The sequence below is a fragment of the Python bivittatus genome, unplaced genomic scaffold, assembly GCF_059951505.1.
Source record: "Python bivittatus isolate LINGU-HERP-01145 unplaced genomic scaffold, Pbiv_v1 ctg000210_np1212, whole genome shotgun sequence".
Lineage (NCBI taxonomy): Eukaryota > Metazoa > Chordata > Lepidosauria > Squamata > Pythonidae > Python > Python bivittatus.
This window is the reverse complement of record NW_028277053.1, coordinates 2,506,083-2,528,644: the sequence shown is the minus strand read 5'-3', so window position 1 is coordinate 2,528,644 and position 22,562 is coordinate 2,506,083. Positions and strand designations below refer to the sequence as shown.

The 22,562-nt window shown below is 44.0% G+C and overlaps 1 protein-coding gene across 1 annotated transcript; it reads right to left on the bottom strand.

Moving 5' to 3' along the window:
• Positions 1-468: 468 nt before the first annotated feature.
• On the bottom strand, positions 469-20,262 carry ARRDC4 (arrestin domain containing 4). The gene is made up of 8 exons (XM_088139181.1): positions 19,923-20,262; positions 10,273-10,342; positions 8,887-9,034; positions 6,641-6,743; positions 5,854-6,110; positions 5,182-5,344; positions 3,967-4,121; positions 469-3,872 (listed from the first exon to the last, which is right to left on the bottom strand). The coding sequence occupies exons 1-8, from the start codon at positions 20,221-20,223 to the stop codon at positions 3,816-3,818; spliced, it is 1,254 nt and encodes a 417-aa protein (XP_087995307.1). The 5' UTR covers positions 20,224-20,262; the 3' UTR covers positions 469-3,815.
• Between the last annotated feature and the right edge of the window lie 2,300 nt (positions 20,263-22,562).

The following is a 22,562-nucleotide window of genomic DNA, read 5'->3' as shown; positions in this document are numbered from 1 at the left end:
AAACTAAGCTAAGCAAAATCTATGACAACAGTGTAAAATGTATACTGAAGAAGAAAATATACAAGTTAAGAGAAAGTGGGAAAATTAAGACTTGTGTGTGCTAAAAACAAAATGGAAACTGGACTTCAATTAGGTCTAAGAAAATTTCCAGAGGGCTTGTCATACTAAAGCATAAACAAAGTCTTGGGAAATTTGACATTTATCAAAGTCATAAAGGACACAACAATTCCTGGGCTAGACTCCAAGAACTGAATTTAAAGCTTAACGGAATTTTCAGGGGATTTTTGTTCACTTGCTTTCTGCACTGCATTTCTCTGAGACCTCACTGATTATATTTTTTGCCTTCTCCATATATACCAATTTAAGATAACACCATGCATCTGATGAAGTATCTTTTAATTCACAAAAGATGATGCCACAAAACACCATCCTATGTCTGGATGTGCAATTTTTTAAAAACAAAATCAAGACAAAAAAATGCAACTTTTTTATTAAGAAGGAAACCCATAGGGCTCACATTTTAATGCAAAGTACAGTAATTTTAATTGTTTTGCTTGCTTTGCACAGAAATCGAAAAATAACGAAACATACCCTTTCATTATTGAATAATCATTGTGCAAAATATATATGATTAAGAAGCAAAATGTGTCCTGAGAAGAGAATGCAAAACTTTGCTCATTCAGTTTTATACTGGGCCCTTGGAAAGGCACAGCAAAGCTTAAGAATACTTTTCCCTCTTGTTTTCTTCTAACCATCTAAGGCCACACTTTATTTGCATGTTACACAATACATGACCCCAAGATCATCATCTTGATTTGGGCTGATCTTATTCTTCAGTTATACGATCCTCATGATACTGATAGCCAGCTCTTACTAGTATCTTAAACGGTCCCTGTAAGCACCAAATAATTATCATGGCTTCAACCTTTTAAGACATGCATCTTGTACCACTGTATTATTGCTCTTCAAGTAATAAAAAAGGAGTTAAGGAAACTTGGTTTCCTCTGCATTGATTTGAAAAGCAAAACCAAAGGCATTCCATTTCTTTTAAAAAGGCATTGGTGACATCATTAGAGATTTTGGTTCAGTTTTCCTCTCGGATGTCTTTCAAAGACATAAACAGAATGAGCGGGGTGAGGGACAGGACTTGAAGTGCACTTTTTTTTCCCCTCCTAGGAGACTGCTAACAAATCAGCAAGTCAGTTTGCAACATTTTGTCATCCTAAATTGTACAAAAAATGCAACTTGGCTTCTCAGAAAGGAAGACATCGCCTAGATGTTTTCCTTGACATCCTGCAGAAAACAGGAGCCTACATCCCTTCAAACTGTTTCCCCCTTTTTTGGGGGAAAAGAAATCCCTACTTAGTCAACAGGACTTCAAAAGCAAGCCTGGGGGATGGGGTCAGGGCTGGCAAAAGTTATCTAATGGGGGCAGGGGGACAAAGAATGGTTTCTAACCAACTTGGCTCTCCTGTCTCAGATGACAAAGACTGCTCTTTAACAGAACAGCCGGCTTCATTTTTAGCAGCAAATAAGCTCGTGGCAGTGAAAGCACTGCATAATCTAGAGCCCCTCTTTCCTTTCCATTCTTCACATTTCATGAAAGGATGGATGTAACAGGCAAGACATACGTTCTTGCTGGAGAGGCATTACGCATAGGCCAGGATAAAGCTCTATTTAGGATTCAGGGGTGTCCATGGGGTGGGTTTGGGTGTGTCAAAATTTGCAAGAGGACATCTGCTATGCCACGATCCAAGCCCCACCCTTTCGTCTGGGCGTGCAACAGAGGTACATACAAAAAGGGTGTGGCTTGGATGGCAAGGTTGCACCCGCCATCTTGCAGATCTTGATCCCCTTATGGATGCTGCCGTCTGCAACCCAATTCCTGAATGATCATAGGAAGATTATTATTGACTGATGGCTACTCTGTGAGGAAATGACACTCCCTCTCACAGGAGGGACCCACTTTCATGGATGTACATTAAGCAACTCTTGATTTGTTTTTCCCTTATCTAATGCTGGTTTGAAAGCAGGGCTAAAGTGCATAGGAAAAATGTTTATGTTCTCTGCCCCCCACTCCAACACTCATTCCTAAGAATGAATTCCATCAAGCTACCTCAGAGGTGGGCAACTTCTAGGGGCCAGAGGGTGCTCTTCATATGTTTTTGGATGGGGAGGACCACAGCAGGCAGGGAAACGGAAACAGTGGAGCCTGGATTATTCTTGTTTTGTTTCCTAGCTTTGGGGAGAGAAGTCTGGAGGTTTTCTTAGCTTCCTGCCTCAAAAAGGGCAGGAAACATGGCACATGGCACCCTTTACTGATAATTTGGTAACTCAGATGCAGCATGGGAGAAGGCTTGCAAGTTGCCTGCCTTTGATCTATATATCCACAGAATTCTATCTAATCAAGCCACAATTTTAAATGTGCAACATTGGAGCTTCAAGGTACAGTTTCTCTTAGCCAAATCAAATACTTCCGAAAGGCAAGGCAGAAGTGCCGTAGTGCAGATTGCCAATGTGGTCTACCAGCAAAGGAAATAGGGCATTTCTCCCCCTTCAGAACTATTGATTTTATTATTCACAAATTTTATGGATGGAAACTCAAGCAATATTTCTGGAGTGCAAAGGCTAGAAGGTTACAGTACAGAGTTTCCTGGGAATTAAGAAACAAGATAAGACTTTACCCTTAGAGCAAAGCACACTGACCTGAGAAACAAATTAAAGAATAATTGCACCATAATTAACAATTTAGTCCTAAATCTTAAATCCACGTGTCACAGTATCTATAATTCATTTCTCACAAAACTTCACAGAGACGTTATCTGGATCTGGTAATATTACTCTCCATTTGCATTTTGTTAATCACAAGAAAGGCAAATCGAACTCAGTGGAAAACACTTTTGGTCTCAGCTCCCATTCCAGGAGGGAGCGGGAGGTTTTTTGTTTTTTTTAAACAAGATCATCATTCCATCTACATATTCCTATAGAGTTTCATCATTCTTTATGCAAGTTTTTAAAGAGTGCAAAAGCATCCTTGTTACATTCAGCCTAGCTGGTATTAAGTGCCAAAGCAGTAACATCTCAAGTTGCTGAAAAAGTCCTGATTGAATGTTTGGCTGCCCCTTTTGCAAATCATGCCACCTTGCTGAAGAAGCAAAAACAGCCTAGCAGCCTGAAGTCCAGAGCAAAGCAACTCTTAAAATCCAGCCTTACCCCTAAATTGCAATTTCCAAAGTTGGTAAGGATACCAAGCTTGCACCTATTCAACACTGTATAGAATATCTTTAATATCACTCACTCAGTAAAAATGTTACAGTATTGCTCCATTATTAATGTTAGGAATGATATTTCTCTGTCTGTGTGTTTCACAGAAAAAGAATGTTAGTAATCTTTGGAGTCAAAATCTCACATAATCTTGGTAGGGGATTGAAACCGTCACGCAGAAATCCTTGTACCTGGATACAGATACAAATATTTGTACTCCCAAAGGCAGACCTTCTGTAGCTGTTGTCTTACTGCTCTCTGAAATATCCTGACCACTGTTTGTAAGATGCACCACAACCTAAACTTTCTTTCTTCTCAGATGATCTTCTTCTGGGCCAGTGACTCCACAACACGTTCTTCCATGCCTGCCTCCTTGTTCATGACTTGTTCTGACTTGTTTTGACTTAAGTCTTCTGGTGCCTGTTCCAACTTTAAGCAGGACCACTGCTTTATTAAAAAAAAAAAAAAAGCACTTTGCTACAAGCAGAGGCAGTAGAAAAACCAAATCAAGGTGTTCCGTCTAGTCAAGACGAGGCTTTTTTGGATCATCCTTAATCCATGAGTGAAACTGGTTGATTTTCTTCTACCTCAGTAGGGTAGGGGTCAATCTGCACAGAAAAATGAAGTATTTACTGTGGATTCATGAATTCACATAAATTTGTCGGGGAGCTTTAAAAATTGCACTCAAGCATGTCAAATTACCTCTGAATAGAGAGGAGGTGGCTGAAATCGGAATTCTTGTATGTAGGCAAGCATAGGACAAGGCAGCTGTTCTTCACAATCAACTGAAGGTGGATAAACAGTAACATGCCTTGCATATTCTTCCTCCGATACTATATCAGCGTAATTGGGTGGTGCTAGGAAACAAACACATGCACATGGACATGTAACTCTTTATCTCAATCAAAGTAAAATCATACTACAGTGATTTTGTTCTGCACATAAATCAGTCCCTAAGCTGTAACTATGATGACTGATGATCCAAAATGTAGCCATGATAATTTTAATGTAACATCAACCACTTTAAGAGTGCTTGAATCCAAAGAAGAGACTATCCGTTCCTGGATGAACTGATTTACAATCAAGAGCAATTAAAATTACAGACAGAAAACCCTACTTAAAATAATTGACTTAAATAAAGTTCGCTACTGATCATTTCTCTCCATATTTTTTAAGCAATGGTAAACATCTAATAACTAAAACCACAATTTATAAATAACACAGGGTATACTTTATGCAATTTTAGAGAACTTGATATTTACGCAGGAAATTGTACAAGTACTTGCTCCTTATATCCAGCCATGGATGCAGCATTATAATAAAAATGTCTGCTCCGCTATCCCTTTCTAGTCTATCTCAATCCCTTCCTAATGAATTTCTTATTTTTTTTTCTAAAGACCAACTTGCTTAGCCCAGCTTCATCATTATGCAAGCTTGGGACAATATTCTATTCAGCTTGCACTTTTGCGCATATGGCTATAGTCACAGAAATAACACTGAAAGGCCACTTCTTTCAGAGTAAAAGCTGTTATTTCAGCTGGATAAAACCATCATCAGAACATTTAACATTTTTTAAAATCCAATTTAACTGTATATATATTTTAAGTAAAATAATTGGTTTTATCCAACCTATAATGAATTATCTTGTGCAATCTCAAAGCCCTGCCAAGAAAACTTGGCATTATATTTCGACAGTCATCTTTTAACATTTCAGTGAAAAACAGCAACTGAACTAGGAGTACAAAAAAGCTTTTATGGATAAATTGATTATTTATCAACTCCACTCTCTCCAGTCTAAGTCAAACACTTCACTCGCTATACCAGCTTTCCTTTTGAAACTTGTTCAGGATTGGCCTTTCCCCTGCAACTGAAAACCATAGCCCCAAAAGATGAGACAAATAAAGCCCAAGGGTGCACCTTCTGGATGTTCTGGCATTGTCTGAGCCAGCCATCCCATATCCATAGCAAACTGGTTGACAAGGCTTGAGTTCCTGCTGGAAAAAGCAGTACATGGAATTGTGCCAATGACCAAAGGCAGTTCAACCATCAACTTTTTGGCACCAGGAATATGAACATACACCTGTGACAAGAGAGAAGAAATTTTAAACAGTTGCCAGAGGGGAATCAAGTTTGCAATTTTCCAAGCTGCAAAGTCAGGAAATTCCCACAAACACATTAATTCTGGGTAAAGCGTAAGAGTTTTGCAACAGGAATCCCTTCTCCAAAGCCATATCCTGGAGCCCTCTGGCCCGTTTCAGAAGAACATCTTTCTCTCACTATACTATTTAGTTGCATTATGATGTTATATTATTAAATTACATTATATTATAATATTATAATCTCTGAGTTAAAGCTCCTGGCAACTTCATGGACATATCTAGGCAACGTGAAAGTGGTTTGATAGTACTTTCTTCAGGAATATTTTTCAAGGTTACAGCTTAGTCTACAATCTTCTAACGGTCTCCTACTGAAGTCTAACTAGCCCCATTCTTCTTAGTTTCCAAGTCTAAACAAAATCAGCTAGGTGTTGCCTCTTGCATTACAATCTATTGATCAAGATTTATTTAATTGGATGGAAACCATACTCACAGCTAAGGAATATTCAACTCTAATAATACAGCAGTCAAGAATAGAAGGGGTGACAGGTGGAATTTTCAACGTTTTGCCATTCCAGGTATCTGTGCTTCCTGAGGCAACATGGTTCCCTCGCACATTGGCAACCATCTGACGAAAAGTCTTCATTTTCCCTCTAACTAAATAAGTCTGTGTTTGGAAAATGGCAGCTTTTGGAACAATTAACCGAGAGGAACAATTTTCTATTTCTGCATAAATTGGTATAACTTCACCTAAAGGAAAAAAATAAAAGAACCCAGGAACACTGAGTAAGTTGTAATGTACCTATGTAAGTCACATCCTCCTCCTTCTTAGAATAATATTTTCTTAAGCATGCCTTTGAACGTAGTTATTGTATGATAAAGTAACATTCAATTCAAGTCTGGAAAAAAATCTAATACTGCAACAGGCAACATGAAAAGTTCTACATTTGTAAACAAATCTATTACGATTAAAAGCATTTGTGTTTTTAAGACAGCTCCCTCCAGCTATTTTTTCTCTTGTCATAGTTCCTCTCTCTAAGCTAACACATTTTAAAATGTAAGTGCTCATTAGTACAGTAGGCCTTAAACATATACATGTTATGATAGAAATTAAAATGTTTCAGACACACATATATGGGCTTACTAGATACCACTTTCTAAACGTGTTTATGTTAAAAACCCAGGATTCTTATAAACTCATAAACCACAAGAACATACACAGGATATTCCAAAGCCAAACATGACATTGTGAAAGAGACAGTTGAAATATGGATACTTACCATTGCAATACCCTTTCCTATCGATTTTGGCACTCAAAGAAACTGGACCCGAAGTGAAAAACCAGCACCCAACCATTTTATCTTGAGTCTGTCTTACAGAACTCTGCAAAAGGGGGCAAGAATAAAATCTGTTAAGGGAACAGTGACTACGGTCAACGGTGACCAATGTGCCAATTAACTGCTGAGAGGCATGCAAGGCAAGGGAAGCAAAAGGAGCTGCATTTCTCTATTTCTATTCTAACATCAGTATCTGGCATGTAGATTCCAGTTCTCTCAGCGAGCTCCAGAATGACTGTAATACTTTTTGGAAAAAAGATATGTGGCTCTACAATAAGAAGGGACTCAGCTTCTGACACCTTCCTAAGTAGCATGTGGTTTTTACAGCTTGTGATGTCCTTTTCTCCATCAAAATGGATCCAAAGGAAACCTTACAGAAAAATTTTATTTATCAAATTTGTCACCACCCATCTTGTTAAAAAGCGACTCTGGGTGGTTTACAGAGAAGATAAAATCAATGAAAATACAGTATAAAAACCCTCTTCAATAAATAATAAATAAATTCCAAGAATTGATGGAACTGGTGAGTAGCTCAGGGACTATCATCAGGGTGCCAGCCACCCCCAGGATTATTAGAGCTCTTCTCGCCCCACACAAGCTGGCAGAGCCAGGTCTTCAGTCCTTTCCGGAAAGCCGGGAGGGTTGGGCCCCGCTGCACCTCTGGGAGGAGAATATTCCAAAGGGAGGGGGCAATGGCACAGAGGGCTCTCCTCCTGGCCCCACCAGCCGACATTCTCTGGCTATTTTCCTTTAACAATGGAGTGGAAAAGCAAAGAAAGGAAGTCTATTTTTTTTTTTAATTACTACTCTGCAATGCTGCAAAGTTTTAGGCACTGCCATTCACATTCCTGTCTAAACCAGATCAAGGTGGTCAACTGAGGCAGGATTCCGATCTGACTCTGGAATGGTTTAAACAGTGACATAAGACTAGAAATTGTAGATTTGACCTTTAAATCTTTCTTGGTCCCTTGTGATTGCTGGAAAGTTTCCAAGATGATTCAGAGACTTTCTTTGCTACTGTCATTGACTTTTCTAGTTTCATGAAGACCCACCGCTTCCCATTCATTTAACAAACATTTTGCACAGGAAGCCTTGTTTTGCAAGAGCTCTGCTATTCTTTGCTTTTTTGTGCCAATCAAAGTCCAGTAAATAAAGACTCAGAAGACTGGGTTCTCTGTAGGTCATCTTTTCCCAATGTTATCTCACTGTGTTTAGCTTTTCCTTCACATGAGGCTGAGTCATAGGTGTGAAATTAACTCCCTAAACCACTCATTAAGCCATTTTCATTTCTACTCTTATTTTGAAGAAAATCTCCCCAAAATTCATCACCCCAATTTCAGTGGTGTGATTTCAGGGTTTTTAGTGGGGCTGTAAGTTGTGCACCCTTGCATTACATAATTTTATTAGCAAACTACCCATCAAGTACTGATTTCTGATTATTTTACTTCCAAAGAAGAAAATACCAAAATATTAGGTGAAAAATGATCAGGGTCCCAGCTTTTGCTATGCAAACAACAGAAATCAAGACAATCAGGTATACAATGAGTTTTAAAGCAGGTAATGAACTCGTAGGCAGAATAATCACACAGGACCTTATTTCTATGTTTTGACTACTTATTACTTTAACCTGTACTTATTTTCTGCATTTCCCTAGAACATTAGAAGATCAATGCTTATGGCAAGCAAACCCATAAGAAAATAACAACTGAAAAGATCTGAAGCAACAAGTTCTATGCTGTTAATGCTGTGAAATGACATATACAATGGAAGGATGCAAAACCTAATGGCCAGGGTTAAATCACAGCTATGAACGATAAACAGCTAACTATAATTATTATTCCACAGCTTGCTACTCCTGGGAGTGGGATAGAACTTAGCCCTATAAATGTCACTACTCTGATAACAGGAAATCCATTTCAATTTTTGGGTTACTGCTATCAAAAACCTTCTGGAACTCTGTCAGTACTTCCCCAGGTTTGGGCAGAACAGCTGGGATCCAACCAACGACATTTAAAAAGGAAGAAGCAAACACTTCTTGCAGTTTGCACAACCCAGGGCTATCTATTTATAGAGGAAAACCCAGAAGGGAGCTCACTGAAAAGTCAGCGGAGGAATAGTGTAAAATAACAAGGGCCAGGCTGTAACTAGGGACAAAGGAAAGCGAGCACTGTGCAGCTACTCTCTCTTACCAGGAGAACTGGAGAATTGATATCAATGTGGCTGATGACTTGAAACTCCCTCGACACGGTCTGATGGGGGGCTGTGGGGCTCTCCAGGGTCACTTTCACAAAGTACTGAATGCTGCCATATTTCCCTGTGAAGGAGGTCGCCAAGGGACTGGACACAAGACAAAGAAATGACAAATGCAGCACATTTTTCTTCTCAGAGGCTGACTTAACATAGGCAGCTGTTTACAGTTTTCCTGCTAGAATGCCACCCCCCAAGGGACCTTGTGACTAACCAGGCATATTTAAGAGATGCTCAGGTCATGACAGATTGCTGTATGCATTCCATGTGCCTGTGCATGAACAAATTATGCTGAACAGAATTTCACTCCTGGCACCTTACGATGGCTTGGGATGCTGTTTAATTGACCACTTACTTGTGGTCAGATAAAGCATGAAGCCCCAAAAGGCTACTGTCTAAGTGGCTGTTCTCTGTGGTAGCTCCACGGAGGCTTAACAAAGTTATTTTGAACTATAACTTTTTAAACTGAAAGTTTGCCACTGGGGACAAAAAAAAGGGGGGGGAGGGGGAGCAGAATGTTAAAACCAGAGAACTGTTTGGTGAATGTGTATTTTGCATAATATGCATATCAAACATAATAAAAATGCAACTTACTGCAACAGTTCAATAGTTTATTTTATAACTGGTACAAATACAAAAACATCTGAGGCCCAGAAACCTTTCTTGGTGTGTATTTCAAAACATGGAATCTGTATTTGATTCATCAAACAATCAACCTTAGCCAACAGTCCTCGCCACGGTCAAGAAATGCATCAGCATTTCCTCAAAGTGAAGGGTCAAGAGTGCTACTGCAAACCTGGCCAGCCTTGAGTCATTGTCCTAGCCACATTTTCCTTCTTTCTGCCCACAAAGTTTCTCAATCAGCCTAGTCCGTGCAAGTGATGTTCAAATTTCTTTAAAGCTACAGCTATGTTGTTTATAGAGTTGGGACTCAAGGATTTCATCTTTATTCAAATCGCTGAACGTAGCTTTGCTGAATCCACATTTCTACTGTATCTTCCCCAACACAGTTGTGTTCTATAATGCGTCTCCCACATGGAGAGGGGCGTGTGCATCACTGCTTTCTTGCTGTAATGGTTAAGGATGAGGTTAGTAGAGTCCTAAAGTCCAACTTTTTGCCCTTAAGGATTTAGCAGTTACTCACCATTAGCTTTTAAAAAACTTTTAATATAATGCTAATCAAAATTAAATCAAGATCATGCCAGAATAGAGCATTATGTCTAAACCACTTTGTTTATGTTTGTCTACTGTTGCTAAAATGTTTTTAGAGATTCTATAAGAACATTTAGAAGAAAAACCAAAATTTGAATTTATGTTGCGTTACTTACTGCAGGGGAAGTTGAAAACTGAACGGGAATTCGTATTTTCCAGCTTCTAATAGGATGAAGCTCTCATCATCTATAGGAGAAAGAAAAAATATTATTATTATTTGTTAAAATCATGTTCATTTATCATAATCGTTATAAAAAAAACAGTGAAATCAGTAGGAAACTTATGTGCTGTTTTGAAATGAAATTTTATTTGGTTCCATTAACAGGCAACAACTATGACAGAACTAAAATTAATTTTGGCCAGATACAAAATATAATTTTGGGACTACTGTATTCAAAGTGGTTTTGGGAAATGTGCACATACTTCTTTTGCCCCCATGTCAATCCTGTTCCAACAATGCAACAGAAAAACGTAATGATTTTGCTTGTAATCAATCTTCGGTTGTTGGAGGAGAGGGTTTATGTTTCTAACCTATTCTACCATCTCAAAGGAAAATATCTTCATCATGGAGCCTGAGAAGAACCCACAGCTGGTGAGAGAAATCTTTTTCTTCTTCTTAATGATAGCAAAGTTCACAAAATTGTGAACTCTTACGGGATTTGTTTGCTTTGGCTTAGCAGGCTGTTTAAATCCACTTTCCATTTCCTAATATTATGTGGAAACATGACCACAATGGCTTGTTCAATACACTGCAGTTAGCAATATTGGCTTAGCATTATATGTGAATTTAGCTGCAGAGTGCTATGTTTAAAACAGTTACAAATAAGAGAGTTAGGACAGCCTAGCATCTAAGTCTTTCATATTGATCTGAAAAGGATGATGTTAAATGTTCCCTTATCAACTTCTCACCCATTTCTAGCTTGTATAATATATTTAATAGTCTGAATTCCTATCATGGCAGATCGTCTTGACAATTCTACTGCTTCTGCAGAGCCACCTAGCTTGAGATGTCTCACTGCTGCAATAGCCCTTCATACAATATTATGTGTTTCATGCTTGCAGAACATCCACACACACAGCGAACCACAGCAAAGTTGTTAACAGCAACTCTGAATAGAAATTACATTCACTACTTCCTGTTCAGTAATTCTATTTTAGTTAGGTTAAACCTTGGTTTCTCACTACATTTGAACAAACTGATGTGACCCACCCAACTTTCAGCTGAGCCACGCAGTGGACAGAAGCAGACGGGGTTGTAAGCTGCAGTGCTCTCTTTTCCACATGTAGGCCAAAACCAGCATCTTAAACCTAGTGGCAAGTTTAGCACTGTCTACTCTTTTAAGATACTTGCAGAGCTTTTCAGTCACTCCATTAATACTACCACCATAACATGGGAATATTCCCCATTCCAAAGTGGCTGAATGCCTCTGTCTTGCAGCACCATCTTTTATACACTGAAGATCAGCATTGCATACCCTCATCCCCAACTAGAAACCTGATTAGGAAAAAAAAATCTATCCAGAAGTATCCATAGGAGGGTCCAATGACAAAAGCAGCTTTATATCAACGTGACACTGCATGAATCTATGAAACGGGCAGAGCGCCAGTGCAGCGCTGCTTTTATCATTTTGACAAAACCACTGGAGTCTGCAGATGCCCAACATCTACCTTTAAATAAACAGTGAACAAAGGAAACTTGGGATCAAGCAGTGGATGCTCAATGAGGTGGTCCTTCCTTCCTAAAGCTCCTGGATAATATTCTTTCCGCAAGACCTTAATATAACTATACGTTTAAGCTGTAAGTAAACTGACTCTGTTGTTTCATCCAGAAAATCAAGCCCATTTATTGCCATCCTTTGATGGTGACTTTTAGGATCAAAGGCACGTTACCCTTAAAGGCCCCAGAACGTGCATTGCTTGGAAGCAGAGCTGCATACGGAAACTGACACGAGATGTAGGAGTGCGATCAAATAAGCAGTTCAGAGACCATCAATGTATGTTCTTCCCTGATGTGCTTTGTGGGGACCCTAGTTCTCTTCAGGAGCTGAATGGTGAGAGCAGGACTCTGAACCATTCTTTCTCAACTTCATAATGCATTTAGGAGAACACACATTCTAGTTTAACAGGTAAGCTTTAAGTACTTAATGTTCTTGAACTGCTCTGCTGTCTATGCTAAGCAAAGAGTTACGGGAAGTTTAAGAAGACCTATTCTTCCTCAACCAATTACTGGATTTAAACATTATCACTTAATCATAGTTTATCAAATAAAAATCAACTGGCTAACTTCACAAATTATGGTAAGTTGTAAATAATGAACTATAAAACACAATAATTAGGTTCACACAACTCCCTAAACCCCAAACTAAACTATATTTTAGTTCAGAGCAATGTGTTAATAAAGTTTTAATCATAAAGGAACACATACTGGTTTTATTCCTTGCAAGATCCTCAAAAGACATGGCCACTGGAGTGAGAGAAAGCAGAGTAAAAAGGAACTCTAGGAAATTCTGCACTGTCAGTGAGAAGGACTAAATAATTTTATTTGCCTTTTCCTATCAGGCAGAGGCAGAAAACCTGGGAGTCCTTCAGAGGTTGCTAAGCCACACTTCTCAGCAGCCCAAATCAGAACAGGTGATGTTGAGGAATGCTAGTTCTGCAACATCTGGAAAAGCAGAGCTTCTTCATGCCAGACAATGTACACAAATATTTCAGAATTAAATTAACATTACAGGAGGTTCTCCCATGCTTTGCATGGTGTGCGTGTTCTAAATACTATATCAATACCAAACATATGTAGGTTAAGAGCTGAGCTACTGAATTATGTATAGAAGCAGGACCGGCAGAAACAGATGTGCATATGTCTTTGGATTTTGTATTTTCAAAAGGGGAAAACATTTGCTATATTACTTCAAACAGAGAGACAGTTTAAAAAAGCAGTGAACGCAACTGAAGTTAAATTAGATAACATGAATGATATGGTACTAATTAGATTTAAATGTTGTAAGCTACACAAGGGCAGCATAGGCATTACAAGAGTACCTATGAATGGAAACAGTCCAGTGACCTGCACAACTGCAATAATATCCTGCCAATGATTGTACGTGACTAAGCTAATAGCAAAGCCCAACAGTTGAAAAACTTGTCTAAAAAAAGTAGAGAAGTCAAATATGTAAGCCAACTTTAGACCAGGTTTAGAAATCCTGGCTTGTCTGAGAAACATTCTTGTTTCGCAGGTTTGTTTTCCAAGCCGTTCCAAGGGAAGGGCAATGCAAATCAAAGGGCTATTCATTCCATGACTGTGCATTAATCAATCTTTATTCATGGATTAAAGCACAAATAAGGATGCTCTATCTGATGAAGGGAATATTAAAGAACAGTAAAAGGAGTTTCTTTCCTCTTGTGTACAGAAAATTCTACAGAAAGGAAGGGCTTGGGGTGGGGGGAGGAAGGAATCTGGCCCTATGCCCCAAAGTCTCATGCCTTGGCTCTAAGATTTGCTATGCTGTTTTTAAGAACTGGCTGAAACTGGCTAGCTGGTATGGCTAACTAGCTGGTATGGAATGAAAATGGCTGGCTAGCTGCTATGGAATGAAAAGCCGACTTTCTGCAATATAATACATATATTTTTCAATGGATGAACTGTATTATTTTTAATTCAATTTTCTTCATAGAAGAAACTTTATTTATTTATTTATTTATTTATTTATTTATTTATTTATTCATTCATTCATTCATTCATTCATTCATTCATTCATTCATTCATTCATTCATTCAGCTTGTATGCCGCCCATCTCCCCCACGGGTGACTCTGGGCGGCTCACAATAAAAACGAAGAAATACAATTCTGTCCAAGATGGCTAAAAACTATAAATAATTTAAAAACATATTAAAATATCGTAAAAAACCTCCTCTAATTTTGGCCCTATAAAAATCTGTAAGATCCTGGGGGGGGGCAACCCATCATCCCACCAGCTATCTCCACAGGTGCGAGCCCCCCTCTGGCCCCCAGGCCTTCTGGCAAAGCCAGGATTTAATACCTTTCCTGAAGGCCATGAGGGAGGGGGCACACCAGACCTCGGGAGGCAGGATGTTCCATAGGGCGGGCGCTACAGAAGAAAAGGCTCTCTGCCTAGACCCCACCAATCGAAATTCCCTGACCGGTGGGGTCTGCAACCTGCCCCTTCTGCTGGTCCGAGTGGGACGGGCTGAAATGACCAGGGTGAGGCGGTTCCTCAGATAACCTGGTCCCATGCCATGAAGGGCTTTAAAGGTGATAACCAACACCTTGAATTGGACCCGGAAGCAAACTGGCAACCAATGCAGCTCAAGCAACAGTGGTGTTATACGCGCCCTCCTAGGGGCATTAAGAACTGTCCGCGCCGCCGCATTCTGCACCAGCTGTAGCTTCCGGATACTCTTCAAGGGTAGCCCCATGTAAAGCCCATTACAGTAGTCCAACCCAGAGGTGACCAGGGCATGAGTGACCGTGCGGAGGTCCCCCTGATCCAGGAAAGGGCGCAACTGCCGCACGACACGAAGTCATGCAAAGGCCCTCCTGGCCACGACTGCCACCTGCTCTTCGAACAGGAGTTGTGAGTCCAGGAGAACCCCCAAATTACACACCGGGTCTGTCTGGGGTAGTGCAACCCCGTCAAGAACCAAAGATGACAAAGTCCTAGATCTTGAGGCTCCCCGTATCCACAGCCACTCCATCTTACCAGGGTTCAGCTGAAGCCTGTTGTCCCCCATCCAGGCCCCCACAGCCTCCAGGCACCGCGAAAGGGTAGTCACAGCATCACTTAAGGCACCAGGGATGGAGATGTATAGTTGGGTATCATCAGCATACTGATGATACCTCACTCCATGGCGCCGGATGATCTCACCCAGCAGCTTCATGTAGATATTAAATAGGAGCGGTGAAAGCACTGACCCCTGTGGCACCCCACACAGTAGGGGCCAGGGGCTGGACTTCTCGCTCCCTATCAACACCGATTGGGTTCGGCCTTGGAGAAAGGAGCTGAACCAGCACAGCATTGTGCCACCCAACCCCAACTCCTGCAGCCGACCCAAAAGGATACCATGGTCGATGGTATCGAAAGCCGCCGAGAGGTCAAGAAGAGCAAGGATGGATGCACTACCCCCATCCCGCTCTCGCCAGAGATCATCTAAAAGTGCGACCAATGTTGTTTCTGTCCCATAACCAGGCCTGAATCCTGACTGATAGGGGTCCAGATAATCCATTTCCTCCAGGATCCTCTGAAGCTGCCACGTGACCACCTTTTCTACCACCTTCCCTAAAAAGGGGAGATGGGAAACTGGACGAAAATTGTCCAGGAGGGTGGGGTCTAGCGACGGTTTCTTGAGGAGAGGGTGGACCAAAGCCTCTTTGAAAGACTTCGGGAACACCCCCTCCTGCAAGGATGAATTAACCACCGCCAGGACCCACCCTAGGGTCACCTCCTTGGTGGATCTAACCAACCAGGAGGGACACGGATCTAAATCACAGGTGGTCGCGCTGACAGCCCCGAGGACCCTGTCCACTTCCTCAGGGACAACAGGATCAAACCGTTCCCAGATAACTGGGCAAGAACGCTCCCTGGTCAACTCTTCTGGACCTACTCCATGCTTGGCTTCCAACTGAGAACGGATCTGAGCAATTTTATCCATCAGGTGTTCAGCAAATTCCTCTGCACGACCCTGCAAGTAGTCCCCCGCCCCCCCTTTTCCCAGGAGGGCCCGGGTGACCCTAAACAGGGCTGCAGGGCGACACTCTGAGGATGCAATAAGAGCGGAGAAATATTGTCGTTCCGCCGCCCTTACCGCCACTAGGTAGGCCTTAATAGCCGCTCTAACCTGTGTTCGGTCTGATTCGTCCCGGGTTTTCCGCCAGCGGCGCTCTAGCCATCTCTTAGCCCTTTTCAGCTCCCTCAACTCCTCCGTGAACCATGGGGAGCGCCGGGAGTGATGGGCCAAGAGAGGACGCACAGGCGCGATCCTGTCCAAGGCCCCAGCCGCCTCCTTATTCCAGGCTGCGGCCAGAGCCTCCACTGGGCCGTGCAGCAAGGCCTCAGGAACAACCCCCAGCTCCCTTTGGAACCCATCTGGGTCCATCAGTCGCCGGGGGCAGACCGTTCGAATAGGTCCCACCTCCCTGCAGAGGGGGGCAGCATAGGAGAATCCTGCCACCACCAGGGAGTGATTTGACCATGACAGGGGGGATAATGTAAAATCCCCCACCAGATCACGCTGCCACTGCTCCGACAAGAAAACCATGTCTGGAGTGTGACCACTGTCCCGAGTCGGGCCATCGATGACCTGGGATAGGCCCATGGCTGCCATGGTAGCCATGAACTCCCGAGCCGCCTCTGAGGCCAACCCCAGGGATGGCAGATTAAAGTCCCCCAAGACCATAAGTCTGGGGAACTCCACTGCCAACCCCGAGATGGCCTCCAGCAGTTCAGGCAGGGAGGCTGCTATGCAGCAGGGAGGCTGGTACACCAGCAGCACTCCCAACTGATCCCATGTGCCCAACCTCAGGAACAGGGTCTCACATCCAGCAACTTGTGGAGCAGGGCCCCTGAAGGCCAATAGGGATTCCCTGATGACTACTGCCACTCCCCCTCCCCTGCCCTGGGGTCTCGGCTGGTGCCACACCCTAAACCCGGCTGGACACAATCCCGAGAGGGCTACTCCCCCCTCTGGTGCCAGCCAGGTCTCGGTGATACACACCAGGTCAGCCTGCTCCTCCCCAATAAGGTCGTAAATAAGGGGGGCCTTATTATTGACTGACCTGGCGTTCAGCAGCAACAGACGAAAGCTCGGGCCTCTGTAGGCCTGCTGACCAGGGTCTGGGCTTGAGCTCTGAGGGCCGGAACACGCCACCGGTATAATGCATCGGGGGTGTCTTCCCCTGAAACGACCTGCCCTCTGGCTCCTGCCATACCGCCCCTTGCCCGTCACCACCTGAAAAATATTCCATTTTTCAGTAGTCTAGGCATAGGCGGGGAGTTTCTAAATCTTCTATAGTCACTTCACAACGAACTTCCATCGAATACATGAACAACATGAACATGTTACAGCTGCTGGGGATGCAAACGTGCCTAGTTTTGCCAGATACAGCTGCCAGCGAGAACACAACCTTAAAACAGAAGCTGCTCAAAATCAAACCCTCTGGAGAACGCGGCTTGCTCTTTCCCACGTACATGCCAGCAAATTCTGGAAAATTCTATTAGGGACTTGTGTTAACACGTGGAAGGAAATTCAACAAAACATTGACAGGACCTTAAAAGACCAAAAAAGTTATTTTGGCAAAAAAACGGATGCCAAAGCTTCTTGCACTTTTAACAGTTGTGTAGAAGACACAATCTCAACAGGACCTTCTTTGGCACCTACTAGAGTAACTCCTTGTTTTCCAAGCTGTTCCAAGGGAAGAGCAATGCAAGCCAAAAGGCATTGACACGACTCTGCATTAATCAACCTTTACTCATGGATTAGAGCACAAATGAGGATGCTGTATCTGACGAAGACAATATTAAAGAAAGAAAAATAAAAGGAGTTTCTTTCCTCTTGAGTAGAGAAAACTGTACAGAAAGGGAGGGCTTGGGGGGGGGAGGAAGGAATCTGGCCCTATGCCCCAAAGTCATGCCTTGCTTGAAGTAGTATGTGCCCATTGCCATTGGCTCTAAGACTTGTTATGCTATTTGAAAGAACTGGTTGAAACTGACTAGCTGGTATGGAATGAATGGGCAGCAAGTTCATTCATTACAGCAATAAATAAGAAGGAATAAGATACCACTTTTGCACTGCTGACAAGAACACTACATAGGCATACGTATTTAGCTACCAGGGATCAAACTCAACTCATGGGAATCATTACTTTTCTTCTCCAATTCCAATCCAACAACTATTCCTCCAATTCAGGTGGCACAAAACTTTTCTGTTCCTTGGCACCTGCCCTTCTCCCCTGAACCAAGGTTTCTCTCATAATCTCAAGCAATTCCTACCACAATCTGGAATTACAGAGGATCCATCAATGATAACAGTACATTCATTCCTTTCCAATCATCCTAGAACTCAGCATGTTTCTGAGTATTGTGTACTTTGACATGTTTTTCTTTAATGTTTTCCTTCAGAAGGAAGACTTCATCTTCCCCCCACAGAGCTTGGTTTCAGCCAGTGTCCTATTCCACTCGATGAGCTATCCTTCCCCTTTTTGGAACTGTAGAATTCACTTCTTGAATATAAGTGTGTGAGCACATGTGAATGATTCTTCATTTTGTTATTGGTTCAGCACCTTTATTGCAGAGGGCCTCCGAAAGAGGCAGTGGCTGATTCTTTCTCTGATACTGCAGCTGGACAAGATGGCCCTTTACGATACTGCCATTACTATTATTTTGCTAGCTGTCTTAGAGGCTTTTGGACAGAAAGACTGCCACCATTTTTGCCTGTCCCCCCCTCCCACCTCACCCAAGCCATCCCTTCCACCCAATGTTACCCTAGCCTTTCTCCTATGCTCCCCTCTACGTAGAATCATGATTAACTCAGTCTGTGCCCCAAGCCATTCTCATTTTATTCACCCTTTTTCATCCACCCATATCCGATGGGTGGATGAAATATCAGTTTGTGAAATATCTAACCTATTTCACAAACTGGCTTTATCTTAGCTGGCTGATCTTTAAATGGCTTTTGCATGTTTTACTGCGGCTATGATTCACCGCACGCACTTTGAAAGCAAGGTCCTAATTGTTCTAGAGAACCAACAACTTGTTTACAGAGCAGCAGACGGTTAAAATCAATAATGAAAACGGTACGTGGTCTATCTCCCGCCCCGGCGGTTCTCTCCCCAGCCTCGATCAGCCTCAAGCCTACTCCTCCTGAGTTCCCAGACTATCGCTTCTCCCAAGGATATCTGCCAGCTCTTTATTACCTTCTCTGCTCCTATAAATAAGCCTGGGAAGCTTTGAGTACAGAACGTTTTCTTTTCGGTGGCTCCGTTTCGGTCGCATTGTCAGAAGTGGCTGCGTTCAGAAACGGCACCCCCTTTGTGATCCTTAAACCGCCCTAAGACATGCGCGTGCGCTGAGAATGGCTTTCTTTTCCCCATAAGAACTTAAGCTCCCATCATCCACAGCCCGGACCGTGGGAGCTGAAGCTTGGAGCAGCCCCAGGTGGGGCTGGGCTGCCCAGAAAAGACAGGGCGAAGCAGAGAGATGGGCATTAGTCACAGAAACCTTTTCTCTCCATCCTAAAGCTCCACCTAACCTATTTGACTCACAACACACCCGCCTGTCCTCGGGCAGCCGCCCCCCCTCCGGCGTGGACTGCGAGTCCCATCATCCCCAAACGAGCGCACCGCCAAGGCCCACCCATATCTTAAAAGCAGGAACAAATCACGACTCCCTGGACTCCGACGCCCCCCAAGCCCCCCACCTCTTTCCCGGGCGGGGCACCCTCCCGAGGCATCGGACTACGACCGGCTGGGGATGATGGGAGAGCCGCTTTGGGGAAAAGGGGATGGAGGGGGAGAGCTCAGGAGGAGCCGCCCGGCCCCCCACCGACCCGGCCTGCCCCGTTCCCCAGTCAGGACGGGCGGCCGCCGGCTGGCCGCGCACGATGGAGACTGCAGTCCCGCCTCTCCGGAGGGCGCCGGCCCGGGGAAGCGGCAGCGAAGGGCAGCCGGCCAGGGCAGCCAGCCGGGGCACCCGCGGCGGATGATGGGATCGGTGGTCCTCGCAGCCACCCCGCCGCCCTCCGCTCGCTCGCTCGCCTGCCAGCAGCAGCTCCCGCCGGGCGTCCAGGTAGGGCACCTCCGCTTCCAGACGGGGCCCGGGCGCCGCCGGGGGGGCAGGCGGCGGCGGCGGCGGCGGCGACCCCTCGGTCCAGGCGGCCCGGGCGCCCCCGCAGGCCTCGAGGCGGAGGGCGCGCAGCCGCAGCGGCGCCGCCAGCTCCAGCAGCACCTGCCCGGAGACCGCCTGCCCGCCGCAGTAGCCCTGCGCGCCGCCGGACGCCTCGGACAGCGCCACGGACAGTGCCTTCACCGGCGGCAGCGGGCAGCCCCGGCCCGCCATGGCCGCCGCCTCCGCCGGACTCGCTGCCGCTGCCGCCGCCGCCGCTCAGGCGCCCCGCCTCCGCCTCCGCCGCGCGCCCCCCGCGTGACCGCCGCTCCGCCGGCAGCCGGGCGGCGCAGCCAATCGCAGGCGGCGTGAGCCACGTGCGCGGGCGGGTAAACAGCCGGAGAGGAGGAGGAGGAGGAGGAGGGGGCGGGGCCAAAGGGCGCGCCTCAGGCCGCTCGGGCGGCTTCCCCAAGCGGGCGCTCCCGGAGGGCCCGCATCCCCGGCTTCGGCCACGGTCAGAGCGGGATCATTCGGGCATGATCCGAAGTGGCTCGGAGGGAGCAGGCCGCCCGAGGCATCTGCAGGGGGCAGGCGGCCCCCAGCGCCGGGCAACGCCTTGCTTAGGGCTTGGATGGGAGACCACCAGGAAATCCCACGGGGGCGCGCTATCCCGGGAGGTTGAGCAACACCCTGGAAGAAGGAAAGGATGAAACGTTTCCATATGAACGGCCAGAAAACTGAGGGGGTGTGTTGGTGAAGTCGTACAGGGATGATGATGATGATGATGATGATGATGATGATGATGATGATGATGATGATGATGATGATGATGATGATGATTTGTGAAATTTATGTCGCCCGATCCTGAACTTAACTCTAGGGGACGTTTCTGTGGAAAGCCAAGAATCGCTTCTCCTAGTTTAGGTTTCCCAATTCTTGGGGATTCCCTCCACAGTCTGAATTATCTCCCTCGATGGGACTTGGTTTTAACTTAGCCGGTGCCCTAAATTACAAAGCAACCAACTGGAATCCATCAGTGCAATAATAAATACGTTTTTTTCCCTCACAGTACGATGGCATGAATCTGCGGACCGAAACGAGGAAGCTGACCAGCCTCCTGGCAGAGGGAGATGGCGAAAGGTTTCCCATAATAGTGCCCAGAAAACTGAGCGAACGTGTTGGTGAAGTCGTAGAGGGATGAACTCACTCAAGTCCCGGGAAAGTTTGCTAGATCCTGTGCAAACCGAAGAACCTGCCTCGTGGGTTCGGTTTCCCAATGCTTGGGGATTCCCTCAAAAGGCTGGATCATCTCCATGAATCAGACTTGGTTTCAACTTAACCGGTTCCCAGAGCTACGAAGCGTTTATGGAATTCGAATCCATCATGCAGTAATAAGTACACTGCTTTTCCCCCAGCATGCTGGCATGAACCTGTGGGCTGAAATGGGTGGCACGGCACAAAAACACGCAAACCCAGTTGCTGATTGGAAGATGCAACCTTATATTCATCTAAGGAGGTTTGTGGGAACTGGAGAATCAAGAGCAAGCCTTTCTTTACAGGCCACTGCCAGGGAGCTCTGGCGGAGCCTCAGGGATAAGCCGTCGGGTCCTGAGGCTGCAAAACTTTTTTTTTAATAGTGATCTTATTAAAGATTATAATTACAACAGTAAAAACGAACACAAACTAAAAAAAAAGAAGAATAAAAAGGAAGGGTAGAAGGTGCAGAACAGGAGGAAAAGAAAGAGAAAGAGAAAAAGGAAGAAGTAAGACTACAGTAAAGAAAAAGAAAAATGCATAAAGAGTTTCATTAATGCCAGTCACACCCTGTTCACATTGCAGCGCCTTGACTGGTGGATGACTTCACTGACTGGTAACACGCAGAAGACTGGTTACATGTTATTTCGAAAGACAGCTTGGTCCCCCCAGATCGAAACAGCGGTGGTGATAGGGTTTATTGGACCAATAAAACTAGATTATTGCAGCGAACTGGAGATATAAGCTTTTTTAATTTTATTTTATTGAGCTTGTAAAATGCATTACTGTGGTACTTTTATTAACTTAAGGCTTATCTTTACTTACATTTTATCAGCAGGTAGAGTTACAAAAGATCTCAACTTTTTTTTTTTTTTAAGAAAGTCTAACACCATTTTTCTAACCTTCCCCAGCCTAACATCTTCTGGATAAGTGGAACAAAAATAATTCCTAGTCATAATGACCAAAGCTTTGGGAAAGCTAGTCTATGGTTCTTAAAAACTACCTGCTCCTTTATTTGGAGGGCTGGAAATAATTAGGGGCAAAGTGGCATTACTTGTTCACCTCTGATTCATTGCAATATTTGTATTCCTCCTTTCTAGTGAAAGATTCTGAAAAAGTTTCCAACAGAAACTTAAATAATCTGCACTCTATATTGAATAAAATTAATAATTTATTGTTTGTTTGCTTTTACTTAAAGCAACCATAAAACGAGATCAGAAACAAAATGGCAAAAAACAAGACAGAGATTAAAAACCCCAGAGGGTAAGGAAACAAACACCAGAGGAACATCACAAAGCATTCTTGACGAACGTGCTAAA